General features: G+C 44.0%; 1 protein-coding gene across 2 annotated transcripts in view; it reads left to right on the plus strand.

The window, feature by feature from the left end:
* Positions 1–25294, plus strand: part of LOC139564193 (epithelial discoidin domain-containing receptor 1-like) — a 131501-nt gene that overhangs the window by 48732 nt on the left and 57475 nt on the right. For both annotated transcript variants that reach the window (XM_071383466.1, XM_071383465.1), the window contains exon 3: positions 24414–24516. In XM_071383466.1, the coding sequence (XP_071239567.1) occupies positions 24414–24516 (103 nt within the window). The remainder of the gene's footprint in view (positions 1–24413; positions 24517–25294) is intronic.

Consider the following 25294-nt stretch of genomic DNA (forward strand, 5'->3'; position numbering starts at 1 on the left):
ATGACAGTATCAGTTATCCACGTCCCCATATCAATGACAGTATCAGTTATCCACGTCCCCATATCAATGACAGTATCAGTTATCCACGTCCCCATATCAATGACAGTATCAGTTATCCACGCCCCCATATCAATGACAGTATCAGTTATCCACGCCCCCATATCAATGACAGTATCAGTTATCCACGCCACCATATCAATGACAGTATCAGTTATCCACGTCCCCATATCAATGACAGTATCAGTTATCCACGCCACCATATCAATGCCAGTATCAGTTATCCACGTCCCCATATCAATGACAGTATCAGTTATCCACGTCCCCATATCAATGACAGTATCAGTTATCCACGCCACCATATCAATGACAGTATCAGTTATCCACGGCCCCATATCACTGACAGTATCAGTTATCCACGCCCCCATATCAATGACAGTATCAGTTATCCACGCCCCCATATCAATGACAGTATCAGTTATCCACGCCCCCATATCACTGACAGTATCAGTTATCCACGCCCCCATATCAATGACAGTATCAGTTATCCACGTCCCCATATCACTGACAGTATCAGTTATCCACGCCACCATATCAATGACAGTATCAGTTATCCACGCCACCATATCAATGACAGTATCAGTTATCCACGCCACCATATCAATGACAGTATCAGTTATCCACGTCCCCATATCACTGACAGTATCAGTTATCCACGCCACCATATCAATGACAGTATCAGTTATCCACACCACCATATCAATGACAGTATCAGTTATCCACACCCCATATCAATGACAGTATCAGTTATCCACGCCACCATATCAATGACAGTATCAGTTATCCACGCCCCCATATCAATGACAGTATCAGTTATCCACGTCCCCATATCAATGACAGTATCAGTTATCCACACCCCATATCAATGACAGTATCAGTTATCCACATCCCCATATCACTGACAGTATCAGTTATCCACACCCCATATCAATGACAGTATCAGTTATCCACGCCCCCATATCAATGACAGTATCAGTTATCCACGCCACCATATCAATGACAGTATCAGTTATCCACGTCCCCATATCAATGACAGTATCAGTTATCCACGTCCCCATATCAATGACAGTATCAGTTATCCACGCCACCATATCAATGACAGTATCAGTTATCCACGCCACCATATCAATGACAGTATCAGTTATCCACGCCACCATATCAATGACAGTATCAGTTATCCACGTCCCCATATCACTGACAGTATCAGTTATCCACGCCACCATATCAATGACAGTATCAGTTATCCACACCACCATATCAATGACAGTATCAGTTATCCACACCCCATATCAATGACAGTGTCAGTTATCCACACCCCATATCAATGACAGTATCAGTTATCCACGCCACCATATCAATGACAGTATCAGTTATCCACGCCACCATATCAATGACAGTATCAGTTATCCACGCCCCCATATCAATGACAGTATCAGTTATCCACGTCCCCATATCACTGACAGTATCATATGACAGTATCAGTTATCCACACCCCATATCAATGACAGTATCAGTTATCCACGTCCCCATATCACTGACAGTATCAGTTATCCACACCCCATATCAATGACAGTATCAGTTATCCACGCCACCATATCACTGACAGTATCAGTTATCCACGCCCCCATATCAATGACAGTATCAGTTATCCACGCCACCATATCAATGACAGTATCAGTTATCCACGTCCCCATATCAATGACAGTATCAGTTATCCACGCCACCATATCAATGACAGTATCAGTTATCCACGCCACCATATCAATGACAGTATCAGTTATCCACGTCCCCATATCAATGACAGAATCAGTTATCCACGTCCCCATATCAATGACAGTATCAGTTATCCACGCCACCATATCAATGACAGTATCAGTTATCCACGCCCCCATATCAATGACAGTATCAGTTATCCACGCCCCCATATCAATGACAGTATCAGTTATCCACGTCCCCATATCAATGACAGTATCAGTTATCCACGTCCCCATATCAATGACAGTATCAGTTATCCACGCCCCCATATCAATGACAGTATCAGTTATCCACGCCACCATATCAATGACAGTATCAGTTATCCACGCCACCATATCAATGACAGTATCAGTTATCCACGTCCCCATATCAATGACAGTATCAGTTATCCACGCCACCATATCAATGCCAGTATCAGTTATCCACGTCCCCATATCAATGACAGTATCAGTTATCCACGCCACCATATCAATGACAGTATCAGTTATCCACGCCACCATATCAATGACAGTATCAGTTATCCACGCCCCCATATCAATGACAGTATCAGTTATCCACGCCACCATATCAATGACAGTATCAGTTATCCACGCCACCATATCAATGACAGTATCAGTTATCCACGCCACCATATCAATGACAGTATCAGTTATCCACGTCCCCATATCAATGACAGTATCAGTTATCCACGCCACCATATCAATGACAGTATCAGTTATCCACGCCCCCATATCACTGACAGTATCAGTTATCCACGCCCCCATATCACTGACAGTATCAGTTATCCACGCCCCCATATCAATGACAGTATCAGTTATCCACACCACCATATCAATGACAGTATCAGTTATCCACGCCCCCTTATCAATGACAGTATCAGTTATCCACGCCCCCATATCACTGACAGTATCAGTTATCCACGCCACCATATCACTGACAGTATCAGTTATCCACGCCACCATATCAATGACAGTATCAGTTATCCACACCACCATATCAATGACAGTATCAGTTATCCACACCCCATATCGATGACAGTATCAGTTATCCACGCCACCATATCAATGACAGTATCAGTTATCCACGCCCCCATATCAATGACAGTATCAGTTATCCACGCCACCATATCAATGACAGTATCAGTTATCCACACCCCATATCACTGACAGTATCAGTTATCCACGCCCCCATATCAATGACAGTATCAGTTATCCACGCCCCCATATCAATGACAGTATCAGTTATCCACGCCCCCATATCAATGACAGTATCAGTTATCCACGCCACCATATCAATGACAGTATCAGTTATCCACGCCCCCATATCAATGACAGTATCAGTTATCCACGCCACCATATCAATGACAGTATCAGTTATCCACGTCCCCATATCAATGACAGTATCAGTTATCCACGCCACCATATCAATGACAGTATCAGTTATCCACACCCCATATCAATGACAGTATCAGTTATCCACGTCCCCATATCACTGACAGTATCAGTTATCCACACCCCATATCAATGACAGTATCAGTTATCCACGTCCCCATATCACTGACAGTATCAGTTATCCACACCCCATATCAATGACAGTGTCAGTTATCCACACCCCATATCAATGACAGTATCAGTTATCCACACCCCATATCAATGACAGTATCAGTTATCCACGCCACCATATCAATGACAGTATCAGTTATCCACGCCCCCATATCAATGACAGTATCAGTTATCCACGTCCCCATATCAATGACAGTATCAGTTATCCACGTCCCCATATCACTGACAGTATCATATGACAGTATCAGTTATCCACACCCCATATCATTGACAGTATCAGTTATCCACATCCCCATATCACTGACAGTATCAGTTATCCACACCCCATATCAATGACAGTATCAGTTATCCACGCCACCATATCACTGACAGTATCAGTTATCCACGCCCCCATATCAATGACAGTATCAGTTATCCACGCCACCATATCAATGACAGTATCAGTTATCCACGTCCCCATATCAATGACAGTATCAGTTATCCACGTCCCCATATCAATGACAGTATCAGTTATCCACGCCACCATATCACTGACAGTATCAGTTATCCACGCCCCCATATCAATGACAGTATCAGTTATCCACGCCACCATATCAATGACAGTATCAGTTATCCACGTCCCCATATCAATGACAGTATCAGTTATCCACGCCCCCATATCACTGACAGTATCAGTTATCCACGCCCCCATATCAATGACAGTATCAGTTATCCACGCCCCCATATCAATGACAGTATCAGTTATCCACGTCCCCATATCACTGACAGTATCAGTTATCCACGCCCCCATATCAATGACAGTATCAGTTATCCACGCCCCCATATCAATGACAGTATCAGTTATCCACGCCACCATATCAATGACAGTATCAGTTATCCACGTCCCCATATCAATGACAGTATCAGTTATCCACGTCCCCATATCAATGACAGTATCAGTTATCCACGTCCCCATATCAATGACAGTATCAGTTATCCACGTCCCCATATCAATGACAGTATCAGTTATCCACGCCCCCATATCAATGACAGTATCAGTTATCCACGTCCCCATATCAATGACAGTATCAGTTATCCACGCCACCATATCAATGCCAGTATCAGTTATCCACGTCCCCATATCAATGACAGTATCAGTTATCCACGTCCCCATATCAATGACAGTATCAGTTATCCACGCCACCATATCAATGACAGTATCAGTTATCCACGGCCCCATATCACTGACAGTATCAGTTATCCACGCCCCCATATCAATGACAGTATCAGTTATCCACGCCCCCATATCAATGACAGTATCAGTTATCCACGCCCCCATATCACTGACAGTATCAGTTATCCACGCCCCCATATCAATGACAGTATCAGTTATCCACGTCCCCATATCACTGACAGTATCAGTTATCCACGCCACCATATCAATGACAGTATCAGTTATCCACGCCACCATATCAATGACAGTATCAGTTATCCACGTCCCCATATCACTGACAGTATCAGTTATCCACGCCACCATATCAATGACAGTATCAGTTATCCACACCACCATATCAATGACAGTATCAGTTATCCACACCCCATATCAATGACAGTGTCAGTTATCCACACCCCATATCAATGACAGTATCAGTTATCCACACCCCATATCAATGACAGTATCAGTTATCCACGCCACCATATCAATGACAGTATCAGTTATCCACGCCCCCATATCAATGACAGTATCAGTTATCCACGTCCCCATATCAATGACAGTATCAGTTATCCACGTCCCCATATCACTGACAGTATCATATGACAGTATCAGTTATCCACACCCCATATCAATGACAGTATCAGTTATCCACATCCCCATATCACTGACAGTATCAGTTATCCACACCCCATATCAATGACAGTATCAGTTATCCACGCCACCATATCACTGACAGTATCAGTTATCCACGCCCCCATATCAATGACAGTATCAGTTATCCACGCCACCATATCAATGACAGTATCAGTTATCCACGTCCCCATATCAATGACAGTATCAGTTATCCACGTCCCCATATCAATGACAGTATCAGTTATCCACGCCACCATATCAATGACAGTATCAGTTATCCACGCCACCATATCAATGACAGTATCAGTTATCCACGCCACCATATCAATGACAGTATCAGTTATCCACGTCCCCATATCACTGACAGTATCAGTTATCCACGCCACCATATCAATGACAGTATCAGTTATCCACACCACCATATCAATGACAGTATCAGTTATCCACACCCCATATCAATGACAGTGTCAGTTATCCACACCCCATATCAATGACAGTATCAGTTATCCACGCCACCATATCAATGACAGTATCAGTTATCCACGCCACCATATCAATGACAGTATCAGTTATCCACGCCCCCATATCAATGACAGTATCAGTTATCCACGTCCCCATATCACTGACAGTATCATATGACAGTATCAGTTATCCACACCCCATATCAATGACAGTATCAGTTATCCACGTCCCCATATCACTGACAGTATCAGTTATCCACACCCCATATCAATGACAGTATCAGTTATCCACGCCACCATATCACTGACAGTATCAGTTATCCACGCCCCCATATCAATGACAGTATCAGTTATCCACGCCACCATATCAATGACAGTATCAGTTATCCACGTCCCCATATCAATGACAGTATCAGTTATCCACGCCACCATATCAATGACAGTATCAGTTATCCACGCCACCATATCAATGACAGTATCAGTTATCCACGTCCCCATATCAATGACAGAATCAGTTATCCACGTCCCCATATCAATGACAGTATCAGTTATCCACGCCACCATATCAATGACAGTATCAGTTATCCACGCCCCCATATCAATGACAGTATCAGTTATCCACGCCCCCATATCAATGACAGTATCAGTTATCCACGTCCCCATATCAATGACAGTATCAGTTATCCACGTCCCCATATCAATGACAGTATCAGTTATCCACGCCACCATATCAATGACAGTATCAGTTATCCACGCCCCCATATCAATGACAGTATCAGTTATCCACGCCACCATATCAATGACAGTATCAGTTATCCACGCCACCATATCAATGACAGTATCAGTTATCCACGTCCCCATATCACTGACAGTATCAGTTATCCACGCCACCATATCAATGACAGTATCAGTTATCCACACCACCATATCAATGACAGTATCAGTTATCCACACCCCATATCAATGACAGTGTCAGTTATCCACACCCCATATCAATGACAGTATCAGTTATCCACACCCCATATCAATGACAGTATCAGTTATCCACGCCACCATATCAATGACAGTATCAGTTATCCACGCCCCCATATCAATGACAGTATCAGTTATCCACGTCCCCATATCAATGACAGTATCAGTTATCCACGTCCCCATATCACTGACAGTATCATATGACAGTATCAGTTATCCACACCCCATATCAATGACAGTATCAGTTATCCACATCCCCATATCACTGACAGTATCAGTTATCCACACCCCATATCAATGACAGTATCAGTTATCCACGCCACCATATCACTGACAGTATCAGTTATCCACGCCCCCATATCAATGACAGTATCAGTTATCCACGCCACCATATCAATGACAGTATCAGTTATCCACGTCCCCATATCAATGACAGTATCAGTTATCCACGTCCCCATATCAATGACAGTATCAGTTATCCACGCCACCATATCAATGACAGTATCAGTTATCCACGCCACCATATCAATGACAGTATCAGTTATCCACGTCCCCATATCAATGACAGTATCAGTTATCCACGCCCCCATATCAATGACAGTATCAGTTATCCACGCCACCATATCAATGACAGTATCAGTTATCCACGCCACCATATCAATGACAGTATCAGTTATCCACGTCCCCATATCAATGACAGTATCAGTTATCCACGCCACCATATCAATGCCAGTATCAGTTATCCACGTCCCCATATCAATGACAGTATCAGTTATCCACGCCACCATATCAATGACAGTATCAGTTATCCACGCCACCATATCAATGACAGTATCAGTTATCCACGCCCCCATATCAATGACAGTATCAGTTATCCACGCCACCATATCAATGACAGTATCAGTTATCCACGCCACCATATCAATGACAGTATCAGTTATCCACGCCACCATATCAATGACAGTATCAGTTATCCACGTCCCCATATCAATGACAGTATCAGTTATCCACGCCACCATATCAATGACAGTATCAGTTATCCACGCCCCCATATCACTGACAGTATCAGTTATCCACGCCCCCATATCACTGACAGTATCAGTTATCCACGCCCCCATATCAATGACAGTATCAGTTATCCACACCACCATATCAATGACAGTATCAGTTATCCACGCCCCCTTATCAATGACAGTATCAGTTATCCACGCCCCCATATCACTGACAGTATCAGTTATCCACGCCACCATATCACTGACAGTATCAGTTATCCACGCCACCATATCAATGACAGTATCAGTTATCCACACCACCATATCAATGACAGTATCAGTTATCCACACCCCATATCGATGACAGTATCAGTTATCCACGCCACCATATCAATGACAGTATCAGTTATCCATGCCCCCATATCAATGACAGTATCAGTTATCCACGCCACCATATCAATGACAGTATCAGTTATCCACACCCCATATCACTGACAGTATCAGTTATCCACGCCCCCATATCAATGACAGTATCAGTTATCCACGCCCCCATATCAATGACAGTATCAGTTATCCACGCCCCCATATCAATGACAGTATCAGTTATCCACGCCACCATATCAATGACAGTATCAGTTATCCACGCCCCCATATCAATGACAGTATCAGTTATCCACGCCACCATATCAATGACAGTATCAGTTATCCACGTCCCCATATCAATGACAGTATCAGTTATCCACGCCACCATATCAATGACAGTATCAGTTATCCACACCCCATATCAATGACAGTATCAGTTATCCACGTCCCCATATCACTGACAGTATCAGTTATCCACACCCCATATCACTGACAGTATCAGTTATCCACACCCCATATCAATGACAGTATCAGTTATCCACGTCCCCATATCACTGACAGTATCAGTTATCCACACCCCATATCAATGACAGTGTCAGTTATCCACACCCCATATCAATGACAGTATCAGTTATCCACACCCCATATCAATGACAGTATCAGTTATCCACGCCACCATATCAATGACAGTATCAGTTATCCACGCCCCCATATCAATGACAGTATCAGTTATCCACGTCCCCATATCAATGACAGTATCAGTTATCCACGTCCCCATATCACTGACAGTATCATATGACAGTATCAGTTATCCACACCCCATATCATTGACAGTATCAGTTATCCACATCCCCATATCACTGACAGTATCAGTTATCCACACCCCATATCAATGACAGTATCAGTTATCCACGCCACCATATCACTGACAGTATCAGTTATCCACGCCCCCATATCAATGACAGTATCAGTTATCCACGCCACCATATCAATGACAGTATCAGTTATCCACGTCCCCATATCAATGACAGTATCAGTTATCCACGTCCCCATATCAATGACAGTATCAGTTATCCACGCCACCATATCACTGACAGTATCAGTTATCCACGCCCCCATATCAATGACAGTATCAGTTATCCACGCCACCATATCAATGACAGTATCAGTTATCCACGTCCCCATATCAATGACAGTATCAGTTATCCACGCCCCCATATCACTGACAGTATCAGTTATCCACGCCCCCATATCAATGACAGTATCAGTTATCCACGCCCCCATATCAATGACAGTATCAGTTATCCACGTCCCCATATCACTGACAGTATCAGTTATCCACGCCCCCATATCAATGACAGTATCAGTTATCCACGCCCCCATATCAATGACAGTATCAGTTATCCACGCCACCATATCAATGACAGTATCAGTTATCCACGTCCCCATATCAATGACAGTATCAGTTATCCACGTCCCCATATCAATGACAGTATCAGTTATCCACGTCCCCATATCAATGACAGTATCAGTTATCCACGTCCCCATATCAATGACAGTATCAGTTATCCACGCCCCCATATCAATGACAGTATCAGTTATCCACGTCCCCATATCAATGACAGTATCAGTTATCCACGCCACCATATCAATGCCAGTATCAGTTATCCACGTCCCCATATCAATGACAGTATCAGTTATCCACGTCCCCATATCAATGACAGTATCAGTTATCCACGCCACCATATCAATGACAGTATCAGTTATCCACGGCCCCATATCACTGACAGTATCAGTTATCCACGCCCCCATATCAATGACAGTATCAGTTATCCACGCCCCCATATCAATGACAGTATCAGTTATCCACGCCCCCATATCACTGACAGTATCAGTTATCCACGCCCCCATATCAATGACAGTATCAGTTATCCACGTCCCCATATCACTGACAGTATCAGTTATCCACGCCACCATATCAATGACAGTATCAGTTATCCACGCCACCATATCAATGACAGTATCAGTTATCCACGTCCCCATATCACTGACAGTATCAGTTATCCACGCCACCATATCAATGACAGTATCAGTTATCCACACCACCATATCAATGACAGTATCAGTTATCCACACCCCATATCAATGACAGTGTCAGTTATCCACACCCCATATCAATGACAGTATCAGTTATCCACACCCCATATCAATGACAGTATCAGTTATCCACGCCACCATATCAATGACAGTATCAGTTATCCACGCCCCCATATCAATGACAGTATCAGTTATCCACGTCCCCATATCAATGACAGTATCAGTTATCCACGTCCCCATATCACTGACAGTATCATATGACAGTATCAGTTATCCACACCCCATATCAATGACAGTATCAGTTATCCACATCCCCATATCACTGACAGTATCAGTTATCCACACCCCATATCAATGACAGTATCAGTTATCCACGCCACCATATCACTGACAGTATCAGTTATCCACGCCCCCATATCAATGACAGTATCAGTTATCCACGCCACCATATCAATGACAGTATCAGTTATCCACGTCCCCATATCAATGACAGTATCAGTTATCCACGTCCCCATATCAATGACAGTATCAGTTATCCACGCCACCATATCAATGACAGTATCAGTTATCCACGCCACCATATCAATGACAGTATCAGTTATCCACGCCACCATATCAATGACAGTATCAGTTATCCACGTCCCCATATCACTGACAGTATCAGTTATCCACGCCACCATATCAATGACAGTATCAGTTATCCACACCACCATATCAATGACAGTATCAGTTATCCACACCCCATATCAATGACAGTGTCAGTTATCCACACCCCATATCAATGACAGTATCAGTTATCCACGCCACCATATCAATGACAGTATCAGTTATCCACGCCACCATATCAATGACAGTATCAGTTATCCACGCCCCCATATCAATGACAGTATCAGTTATCCACGTCCCCATATCACTGACAGTATCATATGACAGTATCAGTTATCCACACCCCATATCAATGACAGTATCAGTTATCCACGTCCCCATATCACTGACAGTATCAGTTATCCACACCCCATATCAATGACAGTATCAGTTATCCACGCCACCATATCACTGACAGTATCAGTTATCCACGCCCCCATATCAATGACAGTATCAGTTATCCACGCCACCATATCAATGACAGTATCAGTTATCCACGTCCCCATATCAATGACAGTATCAGTTATCCACGCCACCATATCAATGACAGTATCAGTTATCCACGCCACCATATCAATGACAGTATCAGTTATCCACGTCCCCATATCAATGACAGAATCAGTTATCCACGTCCCCATATCAATGACAGTATCAGTTATCCACGCCACCATATCAATGACAGTATCAGTTATCCACGCCCCCATATCAATGACAGTATCAGTTATCCACGCCCCCATATCAATGACAGTATCAGTTATCCACGTCCCCATATCAATGACAGTATCAGTTATCCACGTCCCCATATCAATGACAGTATCAGTTATCCACGCCACCATATCAATGACAGTATCAGTTATCCACGCCACCATATCAATGACAGTATCAGTTATCCACGCCCCCATATCAATGACAGTATCAGTTATCCACGCCACCATATCAATGACAGTATCAGTTATCCACGCCACCATATCAATGACAGTATCAGTTATCCACGTCCCCATATCACTGACAGTATCAGTTATCCACGCCACCATATCAATGACAGTATCAGTTATCCACACCACCATATCAATGACAGTATCAGTTATCCACACCCCATATCAATGACAGTGTCAGTTATCCACACCCCATATCAATGACAGTATCAGTTATCCACACCCCATATCAATGACAGTATCAGTTATCCACGCCACCATATCAATGACAGTATCAGTTATCCACGCCCCCATATCAATGACAGTATCAGTTATCCACGTCCCCATATCAATGACAGTATCAGTTATCCACGTCCCCATATCACTGACAGTATCATATGACAGTATCAGTTATCCACACCCCATATCAATGACAGTATCAGTTATCCACATCCCCATATCACTGACAGTATCAGTTATCCACACCCCATATCAATGACAGTATCAGTTATCCACGCCACCATATCACTGACAGTATCAGTTATCCACGGCCCCATATCAATGACAGTATCAGTTATCCACGCCACCATATCAATGACAGTATCAGTTATCCACGTCCCCATATCAATGACAGTATCAGTTATCCACGTCCCCATATCAATGACAGTATCAGTTATCCACGCCACCATATCAATGACAGTATCAGTTATCCACGCCACCATATCAATGACAGTATCAGTTATCCACGCCACCATATCAATGACAGTATCAGTTATCCACGTCCCCATATCACTGACAGTATCAGTTATCCACGCCACCATATCAATGACAGTATCAGTTATCCACACCACCATATCAATGACAGTATCAGTTATCCACACCCCATATCAATGACAGTGTCAGTTATCCACACCCCATATCAATGACAGTATCAGTTATCCACGCCACCATATCAATGACAGTATCAGTTATCCACGCCACCATATCAATGACAGTATCAGTTATCCACGCCCCCATATCAATGACAGTATCAGTTATCCACGTCCCCATATCACTGACAGTATCATATGACAGTATCAGTTATCCACACCCCATATCAATGACAGTATCAGTTATCCACGTCCCCATATCACTGACAGTATCAGTTATCCACACCCCATATCAATGACAGTATCAGTTATCCACGCCACCATATCAATGACAGTATCAGTTATCCACGTCCCCATATCAATGACAGTATCAGTTATCCACGCCACCATATCAATGACAGTATCAGTTATCCACGCCACCATATCAATGACAGTATCAGTTATCCACGTCCCCATATCAATGACAGAATCAGTTATCCACGTCCCCATATCAATGACAGTATCAGTTATCCACGCCACCATATCAATGACAGTATCAGTTATCCACGCCCCCATATCAATGACAGTATCAGTTATCCACGCCCCCATATCAATGACAGTATCAGTTATCCACGTCCCCATATCAATGACAGTATCAGTTATCCACGTCCCCATATCAATGACAGTATCAGTTATCCACGCCCCCATATCAATGACAGTATCAGTTATCCACGCCACCATATCAATGACAGTATCAGTTATCCACGTCCCCATATCAATGACAGTATCAGTTATCCACGCCACCATATCAATGCCAGTATCAGTTATCCACGTCCCCATATCAATGACAGTATCAGTTATCCACGCCACCATATCAATGACAGTATCAGTTATCCACGCCACCATATCAATGACAGTATCAGTTATCCACGCCCCCATATCAATGACAGTATCAGTTATCCACGCCACCATATCAATGACAGTATCAGTTATCCACGCCACCATATCAATGACAGTATCAGTTATCCACGCCACCATATCAATGACAGTATCAGTTATCCACGTCCCCATATCAATGACAGTATCAGTTATCCACGCCACCATATCAATGACAGTATCAGTTATCCACGCCCCCATATCACTGACAGTATCAGTTATCCACGCCCCCATATCACTGACAGTATCAGTTATCCACGCCCCCATATCAATGACAGTATCAGTTATCCACACCACCATATCAATGACAGTATCAGTTATCCACGCCCCCTTATCAATGACAGTATCAGTTATCCACGCCCCCATATCACTGACAGTATCAGTTATCCACGCCACCATATCACTGACAGTATCAGTTATCCATGCCACCATATCAATGACAGTATCAGTTATCCACATCCACCATATCAATGACAGTATCAGTTATCCACACCCCATATCGATGACAGTATCAGTTATCCACGCCACCATATCAATGACAGTATCAGTTATCCACGCCCCCATATCAATGACAGTATCAGTTATCCACGCCACCATATCAATGACAGTATCAGTTATCCACACCACCATATCACTGACAGTATCAGTTATCCACGCCCCCATATCAATGACAGTATCAGTTATCCACGCCCCCATATCAATGACAGTATCAGTTATCCACGTATGGTTCTCCACGCCCCATATCAATGACAGTATCAGTTATCCAGCCATTATCAATGACAGTATCAGTTATCCACGCCCCCATATCAATGACAGTATCAGTTATCCACGCCCCCATATCAATGACAGTATCAGTTATCCACGCCCCCATATCAATGACAGTATCAGTTATCCACGCCACCATATCAATGACAGTATCAGTTATCCACGCCCCCATATCAATGACAGTATCAGTTATCCACGCCACCATATCAATGACAGTATCAGTTATCCACGTCCCCATATCAATGACAGTATCAGTTATCCACGCCACCATATCAATGACAGTATCAGTTATCCACACCCCATATCAATGACAGTATCAGTTATCCACGTCCCCATATCACTGACAGTATCAGTTATCCACACCCCATATCACTGACAGTATCAGTTATCCACACCCCATATCAATGACAGTATCAGTTATCCACGTCCCCATATCACTGACAGTATCAGTTATCCACACCCCATATCAATGACAGTGTCAGTTATCCACACCCCATATCAATGACAGTATCAGTTATCCACACCCCATATCAATGACAGTATCAGTTATCCACGCCCCCATATCAATGACAGTATCAGTTATCCACGTCCCCATATCAATGACAGTATCAGTTATCCACGTCCCCATATCACTGACAGTATCATATGACAGTATCAGTTATCCACACCCCATATCAATGACAGTATCAGTTATCCACATCCCCATATCACTGACAGTATCAGTTATCCACACCCCATATCAATGACAGTATCAGTTATCCACGCCACCATATCACTGACAGTATCAGTTATCCACGCCCCCATATCAATGACAGTATCAGTTATCCACGCCACCATATCAATGACAGTATCAGTTATCAACGTCCCCATATCAATGACAGTATCAGTTATCCACGTCCCCATATCAATGACAGTATCAGTTATCCACGCCACCATATCAATGACAGTATCAGTTATCCACGCCACCATATCAATGACAGTATCAGTTATCCACGCCACCATATCAATGACAGTATCAGTTATCCACGTCCCCATATCACTGACAGTATCAGTTATCCACGCCACCATATCAATGACAGTATCAGTTATCCACACCACCATATCAATGACAGTATCAGTTATCCACACCCCATATCAATGACAGTGTCAGTTATCCACACCCCATATCAATGACAGTATCAGTTATCCACGCCACCATATCAATGACAGTATCAGTTATCCACGCCACCATATCAATGACAGTATCAGTTATCCACGCCCCCATATCAATGACAGTATCAGTTATCCACGTCCCCATATCACTGACAGTATCATATGACAGTATCAGTTATCCACACCCCATATCAATGACAGTATCAGTTATCCACGTCCCCATATCACTGACAGTATCAGTTATCCACACCCCATATCAATGACAGTATCAGTTATCCACGCCACCATATCACTGACAGTATCAGTTATCCACGCCCCCATATCAATGACAGTATCAGTTATCCACGCCACCATATCAATGACAGTATCAGTTATCCACGTCCCCATATCAATGACAGTATCAGTTATCCACGCCACCATATCAATGACAGTATCAGTTATCCACGCCACCATATCAATGACAGTATCAGTTATCCACGTCCCCATATCAATGACAGAATCAGTTATCCACGTCCCCATATCAATGACAGTATCAGTTATCCACGCCACCATATCAATGACAGTATCAGTTATCCACGCCCCCATATCAATGACAGTATCAGTTATCCACGTCCCCATATCAATGACAGTATCAGTTATCCACGCCCCCATATCAATGACAGTATCAGTTATCCACGCCACCATATCAATGACAGTATCAGTTATCCACGCCACCATATCAATGACAGTATCAGTTATCCACGTCCCCATATCAATGACAGTATCAGTTATCCACGCCACCATATCAATGCCAGTATCAGTTATCCACGTCCCCATATCAATGACAGTATCAGTTATCCACGCCACCATATCAATGACAGTATCAGTTATCCACGCCACCATATCAATGACAGTATCAGTTATCCACGCCCCCATATCAATGACAGTATCAGTTATCCACGCCACCATATCAATGACAGTATCAGTTATCCACGCCACCATATCAATGACAGTATCAGTTATCCACGCCACCATATCAATGACAGTATCAGTTATCCACGTCCCCATATCAATGACAGTATCAGTTATCCACGCCACCATATCAATGACAGTATCAGTTATCCACGCCCCCATATCACTGACAGTATCAGTTATCCACGCCCCCATATCACTGACAGTATCAGTTATCCACGCCCCCATATCAATGACAGTATCAGTTATCCACACCACCATATCAATGACAGTATCAGTTATCCACGCCCCCTTATCAATGACAGTATCAGTTATCCACGCCCCCATATCACTGACAGTATCAGTTATCCACGCCACCATATCACTGACAGTATCAGTTATCCACGCCACCATATCAATGACAGTATCAGTTATCCACACCACCATATCAATGACAGTATCAGTTATCCACACCCCATATCGATGACAGTATCAGTTATCCACGCCACCATATCAATGACAGTATCAGTTATCCACGCCCCCATATCAATGACAGTATCAGTTATCCACGCCACCATATCAATGACAGTATCAGTTATCCACACCCCATATCACTGACAGTATCAGTTATCCACGCCCCCATATCAATGACAGTATCAGTTATCCACGCCCCCATATCAATGACAGTATCAGTTATCCACGCCCCCATATCAATGACAGTATCAGTTATCCACGCCACCATATCAATGACAGTATCAGTTATCCACGCCCCCATATCAATGACAGTATCAGTTATCCACGCCACCATATCAATGACAGTATCAGTTATCCACGTCCCCATATCAATGACAGTATCAGTTATCCACGCCACCATATCAATGACAGTATCAGTTATCCACACCCCATATCAATGACAGTATCAGTTATCCACGTCCCCATATCACTGACAGTATCAGTTATCCACACCCCATATCACTGACAGTATCAGTTATCCACACACCATATCAATGACAGTATCAGTTATCCACGTCCCCATATCACTGACAGTATCAGTTATCCACACCCCATATCAATGACAGTATCAGTTATCCACACCCCATATCACTGACAGTATCAGTTATCCACACCCCATATCAATGACAGTATCAGTTATCCACGCCACCATATCAATGACAGTATCAGTTATCCACGCCACCATATCAATGACAGTATCAGTTATCCACGCCCCCATATCACTGACAGTATCAGTTATCCACGTCCCCATATCAATAACAGTATCAGTTATCCACGCCACCATATCAATGACAGTATCAGTTATCCACGCCCCCATATCAATGACAGTATCAGTTATCCACGTCCCCATATCAATGACAGTATCAGTTATCCACGCCACCATATCACTGACAGTATCAGTTATCCACGTCCCCATATCAATGACAGTATCAGTTATCCACGCCCCCATATCACTGACAGTATCAGTTATCCACGCCCCCATATCACTGACAGTATCAGTTATCCACGTCCCCATATCACTGACAGTATCAGTTATCCATGCCACCATATCAATGACAGTATCAGTTATCCACGCCCCCATATCAATGACAGTATCAGTTATCCACGCCACCATATCAATGACAGTATCAGTTATCCACGCCACCATATCAATGACAGTATCAGTTATCCACGTCCCCATATCAATGACAGTATCAGTTATCCACGCCACCATATCAATGACAGTATCAGTTATCCACGCCACCATATCAATGACAGTATCAGTTATCCACACCACCATATCACTGACAGTATCAGTTATCCACGTCCCCGTATCTATGACAGTATCAGTTATCCACGCCACCATATCAATGACAGTATCAGTTATCCACGTCCCCATATCAATGACAGTATCAGTTATCCACACCCCATATCAATGACAGTATCAGTTATCCACGTCCCCATATCAATGACAGTATCAGTTATCCACGTCCCCATATCAATGACAGTATCAGTTATCCACGTCCCCATATCAATGACAGTATCAGTTATCCACGTCCCCATATCACTGACAGTATCAGTTATCCACACCACCATATCAATGACAGTATCAGTTATCCACGTCCCCATATCAATGACAGTATCAGTTATCCACGCCACTATATCACTGACAGTATCAGTTATCCACACCCCATATCAATGACAGTATCAGTTATCCACGTCCCCATATCAATGACAGTATCAGTTATCCACGCCACTATATCACTGACAGTATCAGTTATCCACACCCCATATCAATGACAGCATCCATAACAATAACTGAGTTATATCCCCCCACTAGCACCACCCCATTATCGCCTCTCATTTTCCACCACCCCCCCACACCCCCTTCCTTTCATATCATCTGGCCCACCACCACCACTCACTGTGAAGACTGGTTCTCTGCCCTCTATTTGGTCATGTCTGGCCCTCTAGTGAAGTCATGGCAGATAGTTAAGTCGTTTGATAATGCCTGGTTGATATATGCCTGTAGGACCGTTGTCTGGGCTGATATTTGAACCGGGCAGAGCAGAGCTGTCCATTTCATCTGTTAACTGTCTGCCCTATGTCCTCCTCATCCCCTCTTTCACTTTCCCCTCCACTTCCACCTTCTCCTCTTCTTTCTCCTCCCCTCCTCCTCCTCATGCCCCTCTTCCTTCTCTTTCTCCTCCCCTCCTCCTCCTCATGCCCCTCTTCCTTCTCTTTCTCCTCCCCCTCCTCCTCCTCATGCCCCTCTTCCTCTTCTTTCTCCTCCCCCTCCGCCTCCTCATGCCCCTCTTCCTTCACTTTCTCCTCCACTCCTCCTCATGCCCCTCTTCCTTCTATCTCCTTCCCTCCTCCTCCTCATGCCCCTCTTCCTTCTCTTTCTCCTCCCCTCCTCCTCCTCATGCCCCTCTTCCTTCTCTTTCTCCCCTCCTCCTCCTCATGCCCCTCTTCCTTCTCTCTCCTTCCCTCCTCCTCCTCATGCCCCTCTTCCTTCTCTTTCTCCTCCCCTCTGCCTCCTCATGCCCCTCTTCCTTCTCTTTCTCCTCCCCTCCTCCTCCTCATGCCCCTCTTCCTTCTCTTTCTCCCCCCCCTACTCCTCCTGCCCCTCTTCCTCTTCTTTCTCCTCCCCCTCTGCCTCCTCATGCCCCTCTTCCTTCTCTTTCTCCTCCCCTCCGCCCCCTCATGCCCCTCTTCCTTCTCTTTCTCCTCCCCCTCCTCCTCCTCCTGCCCCGCTTCCTCTTCTTTCTCCTCCCCCTCTGCCTCCTCATGCCCCTCTTCCTTCTCTTTCTCCTCCCCTCCGCCTCCTCATGCACCTCTTCCTTCTCTATCTCCTCCCCCCCTCCTCCTCCTGCCCCTCTCCCCCTTCTTTCTCCTCCCCCTCTGCCTCCTCATGCCCGTCTTCCTTCTCTTTCTCCTCCCCTCTGCCTCCTCATGCCACTCTTCCTTCTCTTTCTCCTCCCCTCCGCCTCCTCATGCCCCTCTTCCTTCTCTTCCTCCTCCCCTCCTCCTCCTCATGCACCTCTTCCTTCTCTTTCTCCTCCCCTCTGCCTCCTCATGCACCTCTTCCTTCTCTTTCTCCTCCCCCTCTGCCTCCTCATGCCCCTCTTCCTTCTCTTTCTCCTCCCCTCTGCCTCCTCATGCCCCTCTTCCTTCTCTTTCTCCTCCCCTCCTCCTCCTCATGCACCCCTTCCTTCTCTTTCTCCTCCCCTCCGCCTCCTCATGCACCTCTTCCTTCTCTTTCTCCTCCCCTCCTCCTCCTCATGCCCCTCTTCCTTCTCTTTCTCCTCCCCTCCTCTTCCTCATGCACCTCTTCCTTCTCTTTCTCCTCCCCCTCTGCCTCCTCATGTCCCTCTTCCTTCTCTTTCTCCTCCCCTCCGCCTCCTCATGCGCCTCTTCCTTCTCTTTCTCCTCCCCTCCTCCTCCTCATGCACCTCTTCCTTCTCTTTCTCCTCCCCTCCGCCTCCTCATGCCCCTCTTCCTTCTCTTTCTCCTCCCCCTCTGCCTCCTCATGCCCCTCTTCCTTCTCTTTCTCCTCCCCCTCCTCCTCCTCATGCCCCTCTTCCTTCTCTTTCTCCTCCCCCTCCTCCTCCTCATGCCCCTCTTCCTTCTCTTTCTCCTTCCCCTCCTCCTCATGCCCCTCTTCCTTCACTTTCTCCTCCCCCTCTGCCTCCTCATGCCCCTCTTCCTTCTCTTTCTCCTCCCCCTCTTCCTCCTCATGCCCCTCTTCCTTCTCTTTCTCCTCCCCTCCTCCTCCTCATGCCCCTCTTCCTTCTCTTTCTCCCCTCCTCCTCCTCATGCCCCTCTTCCTTCTCTCTCCTTCCCTCCTCCTCCTCATGCCCCTCTTCCTTCTCTTTCTCCTCTCCTCCGCCTCCTCATGCCCCTCTTCCTTCTCTTTCTCTTTCCCCTCCTCCTCCTCTTTTTACTCCTGTACTCACCTCACCTCATCTGCCTGTTAAAGTAAAGAAATGGAGAATGATACCTCTTCAGGGTTATTAGCTAATAGAAGGATATCTGTTTGTAATGAACTTGGCAGCTCCTATTCTTCAATATTAATCCTATTAGATTGTTAATTAACATTGACTGTACGTGTTTCTTCCTGAGTGACTAGAAGAGAAATAAGAGCTGACAAGGACATTATTGGATGAGCTCCACTACGCAGTCTGAAGATGTGTCCCAAATGGTACCCTATTCCCTATAGAACGCATTGCTTTTGACCAGAACATTGGAGTAGGTTGCCATGTGGGAAAGATAGGAAAGATGGAGATGGAAAGATGGAGACGGAAAGATGGAGACGGAAAGATGGAGACGGAAAGATGGAGAAGGAAAGATGGAGAAGGAATGATAGAGAAGGAAAGATAGAGAAGGAAAGACTGAGAAGGAAAGATGGAGACGGAAAGATAGAGAAGGAAAGATGGAGACGGAAAGATGGAGACGGAAAGATGGAGAAGGAAAGATAGAGAAGGAAAGATGGAGACGGAAAGATAGAGAAGGAAAGATGGAGACGGAAAGATGGAGATGGAAAGATATAGAAGGAAAGATAGAGAAGGAAAGATAGAGAAGGAAAGATAGAGACGGAAAGATGGAGACGGAAAGATGGAGACGGAAAGATGGAGACGGAAAGATATAGAAGGAAAGATAGAGAAGGAAAGATAGAGAAGGAAAGATAGAGACGGAAAGATGGAGACGGAAAGATGGAGACGGAAAGATGGAGACGGAAAGATGGAGATGGAAAGATAGAGAAGGAAAGATGGGGATGGAAAGATGGAGACGGAAAGAAAGAGAAGGAAAGATAGAGAGGGAAAGATAGAGAAGGAAAGATGGAGATGGAGATGGAAAGATGGAGATGGAAAGATAGAGAAGGAATGATAGAGAAGGAAAGATGGAGACGGAAAGATAGAGAAGGAAAGATGGAGAAGGAAAGATGGAGATGGAAAGATGGAGATGGAAAGATAGAGAAGGAAAGATAGAGAAGGAAAGATGGAGATGGAAAGATGGAGACGGAGATGACTTAATGCTGCGTGAACAATGACTGGCTCCAACAATGACATGTACAGGTGTAGGATCACCCTGTTGTTGCAGGACATTTCGCAAACTTGTAGTGTGTTCGACTTGATTTTCCTTAACAAAAATGTCCATTAATTATAATCCACACAATAATGAATGTTTCCTGTTGCTGCAGGATTATTTTCCTGCTGTGAGAAACAGGTCAAATTAAGATAATTTTAGCTATCATGTTACTCCTGATGTATGATAGTAGAATGTGTATGATACAGTGGCGTGCCGTGGGCCTGGGGCCTGGGCCTTCAGTGAGGTACTACACAGTCCCACCCGAATTAATCCACCTCTTATTACCATCATTATGATGCCATGGCTCTAGACACTATACATTTAGACAGAAACGCAGTATAACCAGGCGTTGCGTCACCTTGAAATTGACAAATTGACATTTCAACAGTGTTTACCCAAAAACATGACACAATCAATGAGTCTTTTCAATATTTCCCTTCACCTTTTCATTGTGCAGCTCCGTTGCCCTGCGCGTTTGTTCGTTGAACTGTAGATCCACTCCGGTGTCCCCAAAAGTTTTCAAAAGCACCATTGCTTGTAAGTGCCCAGCCGTACTTTGGTGTCTCGTTGCTGCCTTGGTTAGACAACTCAAGTTTGCAAAGCCAGTGTGGGTCCAAACACCAAATCGATCACTTGCAAATAATAGGCATTCCCAGCAGTACAGTTTGCAGTGCTTCTCGGAGCCTGTGAGCCATTGAGAGCGCTCGTAGTTCGGCGTCGGGCGACCTCTCCTTACAATGTCTAACTTTTCTTGAAAAGTTCGTCTTGAGAATGGCGTTATAATTATATCCTCGACCAAATCGATATCTTCTCCTCCTTCCGCCATTGTGGGTTGAAAAAACAGCTTAGTAGTACGCAAATTAATTCGTTTATCAAATTCAGTTTCCTAGATCTGCATAGACCTGCCCATAGGACCTGCCTCTCAATATTGGTAATCCAATCAAAAGACGTGCACGCACTACGCCTGCTAGCTGGCTCCTGTGTAACACTGGAGCCAGCCAGCAGGCGTACAATAGCCAACTCTAAAGCTGATTGGTTGACACTAAATTTTCATTTCCATTCACTATAAGCTACAAGCGCCCGCACTGTTGATTCTGAAGGCCTGAGGGCAGATTTTAGACCCCTGGCAACACATGATGGCTGAATATGATTGGATAAAAGATCTAACATAAAGACCAGCCCTCCAAATCTCAACCTGGGGCTGGAAGCAGTGCAACCAAGAGGAAAGCTATGAAATGAAGAGTATAACTCTTACTCTGGGGAATAATTTAATACATATTTGTGGGAAAATATATATTTTTTAAAATTATATTCTGATGATGTTTAGGCCAGCAGAGAAGGCCTTGCTGGCCCTGACGGCCCACCACTGGTATGATAGTAGAATGTGTATGATAGTAGAATGTGTATGATAGTACAATGTGTATGATAGTAGAATATGTATGATAGTAGAATGTGTAGGATAGTAGAATGTGTATGATAGTAGAATATGTATGATAGTAGAATGTGTATGATAGTAGAATGTGTATGATAGTAGAATATGTATGATAGTAGAATATGTATGATAGTAGAATGTGTATGATAGTACAATGTATGATAGTAGAATGTGTATGATAGTACAATGTATGATAGTACAATGTGTATGATAGTACAATGAATGATAGGACAATGTATGATAGTAGAATATGTATGATAGTAGAATATGTATGATAGTAGAATGTGTATGATAGTAGAATGTGTATGATAGTAGAATGTGTATGATAGTAGAATATGTATGAATGAATTATAGTACAATGTGTATGATAGTAGAATATGTATGATAGTAGAATGAATGATAGTACAATGTGTAGGATAGCACAATGTATGATAGTAGAATGTGTATGATAGTACAATGTGTATGATAGTAGAATATGTATGATAGTAGAATGAATGATAGTAGAATGTGTATGATAGTAGAATGTGTATGATAGTAGAATATGTATGATAGTAGAATGTGTATGATAGTACAATGTGTATGATAGTACAATGTATATGATAGTACAATGAATGATAGTACAATGTATGATAGTAGAATATGTATGATAGTACAATGTGTATGATAGTACAATGTGTATGATAGTAGAATGTGTATGATAGTAGAATATGTATGATAGTACAATGTGTATGATAGTAGAATATGTATGATAGTAGAATGAATGATAGTACAATGTGTATGATAGTACAATGTATGATAGTACAATGTGTATGATAGTACAATGTGTATGATAGTACAATGTATGATAGTAGAATGTGTATGATGGTACAATGTGTATGATAGTAGAATGTGTATGATAGTAGAATGTGTATGATAGTACAATGTATGATAGTAGAATATGTATGATAGTAGAATGTTCTATTCTGTCCTCTATTCTCTGTATGACAGGCATGATGAATTATGTTATGTAGTCTCTGTCTCATTATTGTCCCCCCCTCTCTCTGTCTGTGTCTCCCTTTCTCTCACACACACACACACACACGGTCACACACACACACACACACACACACACATCCATGCAGCTCAGTGTCGTTATGCCCTGGGGATGGAGGATGGCACCATCCCTGACTCTGACATCACGGCTTCCAGCGCCTGGTCAGACTCTACTGAGGCCAAACACGGCAGGTACGTGTGTCGGTGTGTGTGCGTGCCTGCCTGGCTGCACTGCATGTGTTGTGTGTATTATTACATACCTTCCAAAGGGAAAAAGCAGAGCAGCTGGCCTGTATAGCTCTGTGTCAGCTGTTATTGTAGATTATCTCTGTGGAGGAGAAGTGTTTCTGGTTTCCATGATTCTAAGACTCTGTGACCTTTGACATATTTGGGTCCTTTGTACCTCAATGCTTGACTGTGAAGAGTGCAAATAAAGTATTCAAAGTGTGTGTGTGTGTGTGTGTGTGTGTGTGTGTGTGTGTGTGTGTGTGTGTGTGTGTGTGTGTGTGTGTGTGTGTGTGTGTGTGTGTGTGTGTGTGTGTGTGTGTGTGTGTGTGTGTGTGTGTGTGTGTGTGTGTGTGTGTGTGTGTGTGTGTGTGTGTAATTACATTATCTCTATTCATGTCTGGTTCTGGGTCTGTATCTCTCTACCGTTGACTATGTCTGCCATCTGTTGTCACCATGTTTAATTCACACAGGAGAAGACTATTAGATTACAACACAAGACTGTGGCCAGCGTGTCTCTGTATAGCACATTAGGTCATGACATTACATGACCAGTCTGTTAGACAAGGCAGATTCACATGGCCTATTACTCGACATCCACAGAGTGTGCGTGCGTGCGTGCGTGCGTGCGTGCGTGCGTGCGTGCGTGCGTGCGTGCGTGTGTGCGTGCGTGCTTGCGTGTGTGCGTGCGTGTGCCTTGTGTGTTTCCATGTCTCTCTTAGCCTGCCGTGTCTGGGCTGCGTCT

Source organism: Salvelinus alpinus, chromosome 35 (genome assembly GCF_045679555.1).
Source record: "Salvelinus alpinus chromosome 35, SLU_Salpinus.1, whole genome shotgun sequence".
NCBI lineage: Eukaryota > Metazoa > Chordata > Actinopteri > Salmoniformes > Salmonidae > Salvelinus > Salvelinus alpinus.